General features: G+C 43.1%; 1 protein-coding gene across 4 annotated transcripts in view; it reads left to right on the top strand.

The window, feature by feature from the left end:
- The window catches only part of LOC138568665 (polyunsaturated fatty acid lipoxygenase ALOX15B-like), a 251,431-nt gene that overhangs the window by 160,244 nt on the left and 78,505 nt on the right, over positions 1–12,682 (top strand). For all 4 annotated transcript variants that reach the window (XM_069646453.1, XM_069646455.1, XM_069646452.1 and 1 more), the window contains exons 7-9: positions 9,911–10,054; positions 10,686–10,889; positions 11,162–11,248. In XM_069646453.1, the coding sequence (XP_069502554.1) occupies positions 9,911–10,054; positions 10,686–10,889; positions 11,162–11,248 (435 nt within the window). The remainder of the gene's footprint in view (positions 1–9,910; positions 10,055–10,685; positions 10,890–11,161; positions 11,249–12,682) is intronic.

Genomic DNA, 12,682 nt, shown 5'->3' with positions numbered 1-12,682 from the left:
ACACTCCTTCTCTGCCTAAGCCACCCTAGCTTGGAACAACCTTCCAGTCGAACTCAGAAAGGGAACATTTCTATCTTTTAGAAACGCCAGAAGACCTGCCCACTTGATTAAATCTGTAATCTGTTCGACCAATAGCCCTGTACCCTAATGTTCTGTGTCGATGTGCGCCCTGATGGCTTCAGGCGTTCTATAATAAATAAAATAAACAATAAAATAAATAACATATCATTAAACTGGCAGCACTGTCGACAAAGACTGTCCCGACATTTTATGTTTCCATTTGTTTACCTTGGTGAGAAGTATTTCTTTTTAATTAAGATGTATTTTTACCTATGACTCTGTTCAGACTCTTTATGGACTCAACTCGGCTATGACATTCTCTGTTGGAAATCCTCTCCCTCAGGATGATTTCAGCTTGGTTCTAGATTATTTTATGAAAAGCCTTTTGCCCTATCAGTTCATGTGGCCACTATGGGCACTACTGGAAGACTGCCTTTCTTATTGCAATCACTTCTGCATGAAGGCTTTTTGAGTTGCAGGCTTTACACTATGTGGCGCATGATCGCCCTGTTCCCAAGACAGTACATGCATGTTCCACCTAACCCTCGGCAGCATCAATAGCTTTCACATGTCTTGTGCTACTCATGTGGGCTACTCCCTTGGTCTTCTCCAAGTACGGTCACGTGGCTGTTTCCTCCAGACAGGAATTGGTTTTGGACTGGGGCGAAATATTTACACTTGAAGCCACATTACATATGCCATCACACCTGCCCCAGTACATTATTTTGCTTTATAATTTGTTTCATGGTGTTAGGGAAGGGGAAGAGCACACAGGACCTAAGAGCAACAAAATGCCACCTTTGCAGTGATTCAAGCATTATTCTTCTGTAGTTCAGTATTAATTGCACGGGTCTTGATCAAGCATCACGTTTCGTTACATGTTTTACTTCGCACACATCAGCGGCCCTTGAGCACCAAGTAGTGTGGTGCAAATATCTGCCAGCTCCGTATATTACTGAACATTTCTATCTCAAAAGCAATGGATTTCTCTTCCTGTTACAATTATCATTTTCTGCCTTTGGTCTTTTAACAATGTCATTTAATCTATCAAATTGTGGGCATGAATGCATCATTTTGAATTATCACCAATATTTCTATCATTTAACTTCTGCATTCCTGGAGATGCATGCAAAGTGCTAGTGAGAGACCATGAATTGCTTCCCATCCACAGTATGCCTCTGTGTTTACATTTCTTGTGGGGCCAGGTTGTTGGGACCATCCTTGCTTGTGCATGCTTGAAGTATTTCAGCATAATCCCCTGTTCCGAGGTTTTGCTTCTAGTTGAATCTGTAGGATTAGGCCTTTGATCACTGTAACCAAAAGCAGGCCCACCCTTAAAGAGTACGTACACGCTTTGTCCTTAAAGCAAGTTTATTGTGCAAAAACGGCCGGGAGAGGTTGGATGACATCAAAGAGTCAAACTAACCTGTCTTTTGAACCGCACAAATAACACGCATTTTATACAAATTGTAACAGTTAAAACACTCCCAAAGGTTTTGTTACATAGTCAACCGCCCACACATGATTGGTTAAACCTATACAAGGTAAAGATATTGCCTTTAGTTCTCACACTTCCTTTCGATACATTCATTTAAGCACCATCCTCTTTAACTTATAATTGCATGTTTCATATTTATGCTACCACCCACTCTGGGGCCTTTCCATATTTGGTCATAGTCCCATCTCCTACTTACAGTTTACACAACTAACAAACAATTTCAATTATCCCAGGTTCCATCTGTTTAGTGACCTTTACCCCTAGTCGTGATGCACACGACTATTCTATGGAAATTCCATTGATGTAAAAGAAGAGGATGGCGAACACATTTCCTTTTGATCTATTATTGCTGGTTTTATCACCCAGACATGTTAATGACCATATTTAATTCAAAACTATGCAACTTACCATTGCAGCCCACATGTTCCCAGCCCACATCTTGATAACTCTATTGCAAATCTATGGAGCTCCTTTCCCAGAAAGCAGCCCGCATCCGGTTTAATTGTCCGGTCCTAACCGGTAGCCGGAATATTCAATAAAAGGCTCGTATTTATTTAGATTGCATCTCCCCTTCACAATGCACCTAGACCACATACTCGTAACTGACAATCTGATATTCATCGCAACTGCTTCTGCCTTTTCCCAACCTTATAAAACGAGTTTTTCAGTCACACAGAGTTCAATTGCCCAACCTAGGTTTTTAGCCAGTGCAATTCGTAACTTGTGAGAATTCTGCGGCAAATCAGAACTGCATATTCATACTGCCCAAAACCTATTTCCCTAGAGACCCCCATGCATGTGTACCTATACATGCATGTTCAGGTTTTCCGCATCCCATCACACTGATTTTCCCATTCTCAATCTCTCACCTCGCATGCACATGCAGAGCTCCCCACTGGCTGATTGCTAAGCGCTGTGTGGCATGACACACCTGCATTGATTTTATATTGTATCAGCAGTTTTGATACTTATCTTGCTGTGCACATGCAATTCGAAAATGTATCAACTAAAACGCCAACAACACTAAAAATAACGCATATCTCATTCTCATTAGCTACACTAGATTAATACTAAAATGCCACATTATGTCAACATGGCTGTCACCCCAGCCACCAGTATGGCACTCACAATTCAAACTTCTCTTTGCCCGTGGGACCCTTATCAATCACCCCAAAAAACCCACTTGGCCAAGTCAATCTGCTTCTGCTACTTTGCACATGAAAGATAGCAACCATGTTCCTCTCGTCCCAGATGTACACCTCTTTAATTCATCGCTTTGATTTTTATTGATTTAATCGCAAAACTTGGATTTTTCCTTTATGTTGTAATTTAAGTTGAGTTAAATAATTTGTTTGGGGAGTCCATACTGTTCATTGTCTTCTTTCCTTCTTAAAAATGTGCTCAGTTATTCTTACATATCCTCACTTTCGTAGCTTTGTCCTTTGCAAGTTTTGATTATTCCCATGGCTCTCTTTAGGGCTAAAATACCTCAGGCCTGTGTACCACAATCTATTGTATTGTTTAGCAGTGAATTAGGGTTTCAAAAATGGGCCTTTGTTTGCGGTTGAAGTCACCCACTACTTTCCAGTTCTACCCACCGGTCTGGCCCATACCTTTACTACTACGGCGTGACTGCTCAATACTTTGAATTGAGCAGATCTCTTATTGTGCCACTACATTGCATTGTCTCCAGCCTCCTGTACTCCCTCGCCCATAGATGAACACTGCTCTGGTATTCTTCCATTGTGTCCCTTCACATCACGCTGAAGCATCCGTCATCTTTGCTGGTTCCTTCAGGCAAGTTGGTTGCAAAGATAAAGGGTACCTGAGGTGAAGTGATAGTTTGGTGCCCCTATCTCCTGGGCAATGAACTCTGATTTTCTGAGTATGTGATCAATCTGGCGTCTGATGCTGGTCGAGCCCGAGGTGGCTGCTCAGAATTGCCGTGCTGTACAACCAGCTATGGTTCATTGCTCCCACAGGTACATGATGGACGATACTTTCATGCAAACTAGGGTAATCCATTGCCTTATGTGAACCCGATTCGGCCACCTCTCATGGGACAAACAGACATTCATAGGTCCATACACCCCCTGAAAATTAGGCGCAGGCCCAGTTTCTCTTTACTTGCTTGACTTCACCCTATGCTTTGGGTTTGTAATCTTTCTGCAGAGTGTGACTTTCACTTTCTGCTCTGCTTTCAATCAGTCTTTGTCTCTGCCTATCTGTATCTAATTCCAGAGAGTGGGTTCTAGTCTATTTGTTTTGTGGCCACATGAGTTGGTGTTTTGCGTGATGGTTTCTGTTAGAAGGATAGCTAGACTAAAGCCACATAAGTATCATAGTTGCAAGCAGAATTCTCCTTTAGGAAGCTAAGGTTTCTACTGATAACCTCTTGTCTAATACAGGCTCCTCAGTCATGGGAACCAGGAATACAAAGACAGATCCAAACTGCCAGGTCCATACAGTCTACCCGTTTTCAGGCCGCGGCTATGCCTGTTGCGTCCATGATATTGCTCTGTGCTTATGCATTTTGTGTACTATTGCCTTCAGTTCTGTTGGAAACCTCATCAATGCATTCATCACCTGTCCCGTAGGGAAATACTATTGCACACTGTGTGCCCCTCTGACTGCTCCCACGACTCCTATCGTGACAAATAGATATAGAGTTATTCTTCTACTGAAACATGCCTGCCCCTGACTGTGTTCTAGAGCTACTCTTCTGATCCATGCTTGCCTCTGCCGGTGTGTTTCTCATTTATTTTCTTTATTGAGGATTTGTAAGGCTCTTGGAAAAACAAAATTGTGTTTCAAAACGCCACAAGGCAAAAGTAGGGAGGGGACAAGGGGTAATTAAAACAATAAGAAAAACAGAACAAACAGTTTCTGTCCTACTAGGCCTTGTGATATTCAGACGTGCAGTGAAGGGAAATGCAGGAGAGAGGGAGGGCAGGAGGGAGCAAAGTTTGGCAAGTGCCGTGGGGGGCAAAGCGTTGTTTCATTATCACTCGGGCAACCCAGTCACCACACATTCAGCCTGGAATTTGAGGCAATGCAGGCCAGGACCTGGACCTGGACCAACCCCAAAAAGGTTTGATAATTGATGTAGCAAGGAGTTATCTTTGTTTTAATAAATACATACACAGAAGGGGTGATAGGAAAGCACACAGTCACAAAATCTCAACTAGGAATTGATTACTTACTTTTGAATTACTTTTTGTTACAATATATTTCAAGAACCGCACAAGTAGATTCATTACGGTTATTTGAGTTCTGCAACCTATGCACAAAAATGCTGCTAATTATACAGATAACTAGGACAGCACGTGAAGGTTTAGGGCAGGAAAGGGAAGAACGAACCAAACAAATGAGGTGGATCGGTGCAGACCTTTCACTGACCACCTTCAGACTCACCAGTGCCAGTAATCCAATTCACCACTTATAGAAAACTCAGTGATTCTGTCTTCGCTCATCCATTCACACCCTGAACACAACATAGTTTCTCAAAGTTCACAAGCACATTCCTTCTCCTACACATTTCTTCAAATGAGCACAGGGGCATGATGGCCATCTATCAATCCTCCACATTCAATACCTTAGTAGGTTTCCATGATCGCATTATCATCTTCATCCCAACCACCAACGCGCTGGTTGCAAACTCCCTCACGTCCCACTCCAGACCCAACAACTCTGCCATCCAGAACAAAGTTACCAGCTGACAGGTCTGACAAGTAGCGACTCAAGGGCTTGTGACACATCTGGTCATAGAGCCACTTTAGATCGGCATAGCCAGCACTCACTCTTTGCCGTGAGATCCCAATTGCAGACAGACTGTCGAGTTCAATGCTTTCACACTATCACACGCTGCTGCATCTAGGTTTCAGGTCTGCTGTCATGATAAAGTTAACTCTAATTGTTTTCTCAACCTTGTCTTGCACAATTCCCTTTTCACATTCCATCTCCCACTTCAGTGCCCATGTATCTTTCCCATTCTTGCTCTGCACGCCTAAAGCACTTCTGAACCATTAACACTGTTAACATGAAGCTCAAAAACCAATCTTATGGATTGAAGACCCCAGTATCATGAACTACATTTATCCATCATAGATTAAGACACTGTACCACCCGGGAGCATCTCTGTCTTGTATGACCATGGAATTCTGTAGCTAAATTTGGGATTTATAATTGATATCCCATACAGAAGGGGCATGGCTCAATACATTAATTCCCTTTATGAAATCAGATCTTTAATGGGGAATAACCATTTGTAGAGAATTAGATTTTTTTTTTTAAACAAGATAGATATTTAATAGGGATTGATATAATTAACTGTTTAGGAGTGGCTGATGCATTGTGAAGCCAAAGCAATTACCAAACCATTACTATTTATTCATGTAAATGCTGGCACATGGCCCAAATGTACACTATATCTATGTATGTCTGTTAACAAAAGCCACCTGTACCTGCCCCTCTGCAATACCCCTGCAATACCTAACTTCCCACCCCAAAAATGATCATTGAAACTATCTACTTTTACAGTAGCGATCTGTCGGATCCATGTATGGCACTCCCGTTAGAAGTGCCAAACCATTCAACCAAATCAATTCTAAAAAGGAAAATTATACCCGACTCATTTGGGTCTCCAAAGAGTTTTGAAATCCTTCTCACGGTATGCAGGTAAATATGGGCTGCAGATCCATCCAATTAAAACAACAAATGTGGAAATGACTGTAAGACCTAGAGTACATCAAGGGAACTGAATAGTAAACACCTAGATGATTGGATTTACTTGGGTCTTGCGGTACTCAGAAAGCCCACTAAGTCTTGCTTGTGGTATTATTTCAAAAGCAAAGCCAAGGCCCGTAGGCCCCACTTGGTGAAAGTAGATAGTACATTTCTCCATACATTCGATGAAGTTTTATGAGGCGGAAGTTACTATATTGAATTGAAACTTCAGTCATGGATTTGGGAGTAATTCACGATTTTGGAAGGCATGTGAATGCAAACATTGAAATTTCCCAACTGCATTCTTATTGCTCGTATTAGTTATGAGTTGGGTCTGAAATATTTGGAGGTCAGCGAGAATTGGAACTTTATTTATTGAACATTTGTAAGATGCCTATACAGCAGAAAGTGGTTCCAGGTGCCAAAAGACTAAGTGAGAAGGGAACAGAGGAGGATAAGACCACAATAAATGGTCCTACTGAGCCTTGTGATATTTGGACAGTGCAAGTGTAGCAAACAGGAAGTGCAGGGGGGGTAGAGGGACAGGGAGCGGGGAAGGTAAGGGGCGGGGCCAAGGGAGATACAGGAGGGAATGGGCGCAGGGGCAGGGTAAGTGCTGGGGGAACCTGGAGGCAAGTGCTAGGTGACGCCAGGAGAGCAAGTGCCATGGGGGAAGGGGTGAGGGTCAGGTAGTGGGAGGGGGTGAGAGTCAGGTAGTGCGAGGGGGGGGGGGAACCGGACTCAGTCATGTGTGCAAGGCAAGTGCAGGGGTGCTGAGGCAGATTGGTCGAGGAAGGCCCCGGCCCCTGTATGACTCAGAAGGGACCAGGCAACCAGTCGTAGCAGCAGGGGGGCATTAGCACACATGGGGCAGAGGGAAGGGGGAGGAGAAAATGGTCTTGAGCAGCTTCTGGAACTTAATGAGATCCGGCTCAAGTCTGAGAGGGCCAGGGAGGCAGTTTCAGAGGGATGCGCCTGCTGAAAAAAGCGATCTACCACCACTCTCTTCTTAGAGCTGGAGCACCAAAGTACTCTAGCAGAGCAGTAGTTAGTGAGAGAACATTGAATGTAGTGCGGTCCAAGGCTCCAGAAAGCCTTATGGATAATGGAGAGGGTCTTGAATTTCTTCCTTGCAGTCACCTGGAGCCATTGGAGAGCTTTTAGGACTCAGAGATGCGGTTCCTGAGCATGAGGCCAAGGTTAAGTCTCGCAGGTCTATTCTGGATTAGTTGAAGAGGGCAAAGGGAGGAGAGGGGCAGATTAAAGAAGGCCGTTACAGTAGTCCAGCAGAGTACAAGAGCTCTAGAGACATTGAGTTTCTGGGGGAAGTTGAGGAAAGGGAGAATGCGTCTGAGGAGGTGAAGCTGAAAGTGAACCTTCTTAGCAAGGTCAGCAATATGAGGAGCAAAGGAGAGGGAGGAGTCGAAGATGACCCCCAGGTTTTTTGCCTCACAAGAGGGCCAGAGACCCAATGAGGGGGCCAGAAATTAGGGGGGAAGAAAGGGGGCTAGTGCCAACTAGAAGAATCTGTCTTGCTGGTGTTAAGACAGATCATTAGCAGTGCAGCATGCCTAAATAAGTCAGACAATCTGGAATGAGAGAGGAAGGAGAACATGTAGAGGAAAGAAGCTTAAAGGAGAGCTGAGTGTCATCCGCATAACACTGGAAGTGAGGAGAGAAGGTGGAGATCAAGTTGTCAAGAGGAGCAAGGTTCTCAAGAGGAGCAAGGTAGATGATGAAAACCCATGGTGATGGGATAGAGCCCTGAGGAACGACTCAGGTGAAGAGTGAGGTTTCAGAGAGAAAGGGCCCAGTTACTATGTCTCTATGCTCAATTCCTTAAACCGCTAGCCCAGTCCCTCTATGGGGACATGCCGATATTAATAGAACAAGCACAGAATGGCACTGTAGGGCAATTAGTTAACTATTAGAAAGCCATACTAAGTGGATTGGGCTTGAAAGAAGACACGATATGCTCAACTGGGCTTTGAAAAGCACTCTCTATATCAGGCTGACTGGATTGCTACTTGTGAAAGGATGTATAAGAATGCCTCACTTACTACTTAAAAAAAACAAGCATAGAAAATTGGGTTCCATAGCACCATACTTATTGCACTCTATGAACAGCCATGTGAGAAACACATGGATTTCAGATTTAAGACTATGGACACATGAAATTATGGCTTGCAGAGGTATTATACCAAAAGATGCTTCTTAATGGAGGCACTGGTGTTTTGTCGGAACTTGACAATTGGAATCATTTGCCTTTTTCAATTTTGCATTTGGGACAGTTTTTGTATTGCCCAAGTGCCATTGATAATTAACTTCTTTGGCAAATGCTTGTGAGTCTAGGTAATACAAAGATTGCACTGGCTGTGTAGGGTTTTATTAGCTGTTTTAAATTAAAGTTTATTAAAAAAATGTCTTTGATGGATGAATTGATTTAGACTTTTAAGGAATTGGAATGAATTACTTTTTTAATGCTGGGAACACTTTTTGGGTTCTTTGGCTCTTGGTTTTTATTTTATTTCTTTTTTTTTCTTTTCCTTCTTTATTATATTTGGTGTAATATGTTTTTTGTGGTATGAGTGGCTTGATGATTTGTTTTGTATGTTGATGAAATTCTAATGTATATTGATTTGTTTATCTGGTTTTATGTGTTAGTATTGTATTATGTGATTTTCAATTGTAACGATTGAATATTTTATTTAATTATATAACTCAAAACAAAATACTTGACTCTCTTCTCCATCTATGAATGGATTTCTCCATATCCTTTTGGAGATGTCATCACTAGGATCTGACATTGACCATGTGCAGAGCTACCTCGGGAGTGCATACATAGCTGTATGCAATACTCCAGATGTGGCATGCAGAACTAGCCACAAAGGTTATAATTAATGCCTGTTTCTGCTACTGGTGCTTTTGCCTTACTCTTTACATGTCTACATCCAAATTCTCACCTTGCTGCCTGTATGGCCTCAGCATATTGTTTAGCTACACTGAGGCAATCGACTACTCCCAGAGATAGGTCAGATCAGTCATGTCGCAACATCTAAATGGCACCAAGAGCCATACGTTGGCCTCCTGGGAATTCCGCTAAACTGCACTACTTTCATTCCTCCCCATCCCGACACAATTTCCCAATTCAGCTCGATGGCACAACACTAGCTTGAACCGTGAACCTTATTTGTCTGGGATTATGAGCGTTAGAGCAAGTGGGTGCGTTGGTGGGCCCTGTCACAATTGTTAGATGGGCATTACATCTAATTGGTATATATGTAGACTGCTTCCTTTAATGAATTCCCTGTAAGCCTACACAAATGGTAAGTCACAAATGACAAAGATGCCATGTGTTCCAAACACAATATATTTGTGTTCTTATAAAGTGACCTGCATTGGGGCAAATCATTTTTCTGTGGAGGAGGGTGAGAATACTATCTTGAGTTTCAACACTTAGGGGAAGTTCATAACATTGTCCTCTTCAGGACCACTGCTGCAGTGTCTTCTCTCCTTGTGGCTCTGATAGTCTACAAAGAGTCTGCACTTGCACCCCTCAACCCGACGTGCTTTTGTTAGGTTCTCTGCCGCCTTCATGCTCCCACATGCTCATGCGTTTCTTTGCAGAAAGGAAACATTTACATTGTGGATCACAAGATGATGGAAGGACTTCGTGCAAATGTGCTAAATGGCAAGCAGCAGTACATGGCTGCTCCTTTGTGTCTCTTCTACCGCACACCTAAGGATGAGGTTATCCCATTGGCTATCCAGGTAAGAATTTCTTGAATCCGCTATCCAGCCTATCCATTTTATTAAATCGGCCAAAAAGCTGGTTGTCATTGTTCAGAAAGCCAATGGCTTTAGCCAAAGGCAATTCTAGCAGTGTCTGAGATCACAAACCACAGTTCTAGATTCTGGAAGGGCTGACTGGTGGGGGACCATCTTATCTGCATTAGCTCTTGGCCAGAATGCTGCCACTTTTCCCAAAAACCTGCCTCGAACCACTATTAAATTTCCTTAACATCAGCCCAACTCCTTTTCGTTTGGAGCAGGTACTTGCTCTGCTCAATATTCAAATCCTCTATGCATGTAAGGGTTTTTGTGACAGCTCAAAGTTAAACACTTGCACATTTTTGTGGAACCTGAACACCATAGGTTTGGCCCCAGCAGGGTCCTCTCAGTGCTTTACCTTTCCAAGGTCGAAAGTGTACCATTACATTGGTCAATAAAAAATAAAACCTCTTGCAGTGCTTAGAAGCATAATTAATCAGACATATATAGTACTATATAAAAAGTTGATATAATCAAATGTGTATCTTGCTTTTATGCTCCTCACTGATGATTTGGATGCTACGAAGTAAGATACAGCCAATAGCTGCAGTTTGTCTTTCTTCCTCTGCAGTTAAATCAGACTCCGGGTTCAGAGACTCCCCTCTTCCTGCCAAGCGACAATGAGTGGGATTGGATACTCGCTAAGATTTGGGTACGGTCTACATCCTTTGCTTTCCACCAGGCTGTCTCTCACTTTCTGCGGACGCACGTCTTTGCAGAGGTGTTTTGCTTGGCCACCTTGCGGCAGCTACCAATGGCTCACCCACTATACAAGGTAAGGACAATGTATGTGATATTTGTGAGAAAAAAATGTCTGCCTTTACAACAAAGCTTTAGCAAAGAAGAGAAACAGGTCCATGGTTCATCCTCTGAGTTGGACCACTCTTAACATACCATGTTGAGTGGCAAGCAATTTGACAAGTTCGAGTCTAGTAGATCATAACTCTACAGAGGTCTCCAAATATAGCTTATGCAAATTCTATGCTCAGAGTACCCCCAGAACTAGTCACTGTCCTCTAACCAATCCATGGCAATGTTTCTCTGCAGCTTCTGGTTCCCCACCTACGCTACACTTTACAGATCAATGTGCTTGCGAGAGAGCGTCTAATTGGACCGGGAGGAGCCTTCGATAAGGTAAGATACTGGTACATCATTTGTTTAGTTTCATTCATACCATCACCCAGTTTGCAACCAAAAGAGGATCTAGTGAGGATAAGTGGCTTGAATGGGAGTCCTGCTCTCCTGGACAGAGGAGGCCAGGCACTGGAATGCCTCCTGATAGGACCCAGTGGGAGACAAGCTAATTTCAGCTCACGCTCGCCTTTAATTTTCTTATTACATACATGACCAAATTGTATTTGCACTGCACATGCATCAAGCCTGTTTAACCCTAGACTGATTAGTTCAGTTGATTTCCATTTTAAAATTTGCAAGTTCATTTTGTTGACAAATTCTTATGCAAGAGAAAGTCTGAAAGAAAGTACACCAGCCTGCATCTGAGTGTCGGACAGAAGAAAGGCACCAACAGATGTTACTGTAGTCTATCACATAGCCCCCAACCACCCACAGCAACTTTAACTTGATCTCATAAGGACAGGCGCATACTTGATTTCCCCAATTTTCCAACTCACTCTCCCCACTAGCTGGAGTTGGGCCTTCAGAGATTTCAAGAACTGAACGTTTGTTGGGACCAACCCACTGCACCTTTACCTGGTACCATCCCTATTTCTAGGGAGTGGCCAATGAAGGATGATGTAAAAAAAACTCAGTTGTCCTCTAGCGGTGACTCCTAGAGGAGTAGAGATGATGGGTAAAAGTCTCATGCCTCTTATTTGCCCAGGCAGTCAGGGCATGGATGATGGCTTATTTAGAAAAAAGAACCTTTGAATATCATGGGAGAGGTCCTAGTTTTAAAGACCACAAAGAAGACTCTCTACCCATTGTGTGCCCGCAGTATTCAAACTTGGAATGGACGCTCTAACCACCTGTAAAAGCTTGAATTCCTAGCTCCACTTTGTGGTGTGTACATGCCAGATAATGGGAAGGGGATATGGACAAGTTCTGTCACAAGAGACATTAGATGAGGGTTACTTGTTTCCCCCGAGTATGCCACAGTAGCATTAGTAGCCTTGCCCTTAAGGCACTATTATGTGAAAGGTGACCGCCTTTGACTGTGGACACTTAACTTTGGTAGTGGTCACCTATCACACATTTGAACTCTTTGGTTCAGACTCTAATGCTTCATTAGATGAGACTAAACCAACTACCAGCAGTTAAAAAATGGATTAGGGGGCTTTGTTATTCCAGCTCTTGCCTTTTGGAGAATTGCATCAACTCAAAAGGAGACCCTTTAGCAACCTGGGAGGAAGCCAAGCCATCTACACTCAAGCCCTTGCCATTAAATGAGCACCAGCACATCATGTGTAGTTTGACATGAGTGATGAGGTTGGGGATGACAAGAGAAATATCTTTAACCAGCCCTGTCTCCTACCAGCCTACCCATCAATACAAGCCCTCACCCCATGGTTACATATGGGAGGTTGGTGAATTGAGTGGTTCTGGTGATGA

The sequence above is a fragment of the Ambystoma mexicanum genome, chromosome 1p (assembly GCF_040938575.1).
Source record: "Ambystoma mexicanum isolate Mex_15411 chromosome 1p, UKY_AmexF1_1, whole genome shotgun sequence".
Classification (NCBI taxonomy): domain Eukaryota; kingdom Metazoa; phylum Chordata; class Amphibia; order Caudata; family Ambystomatidae; genus Ambystoma; species Ambystoma mexicanum.
This window is presented reverse-complemented; position numbering and strand designations above follow the sequence as displayed.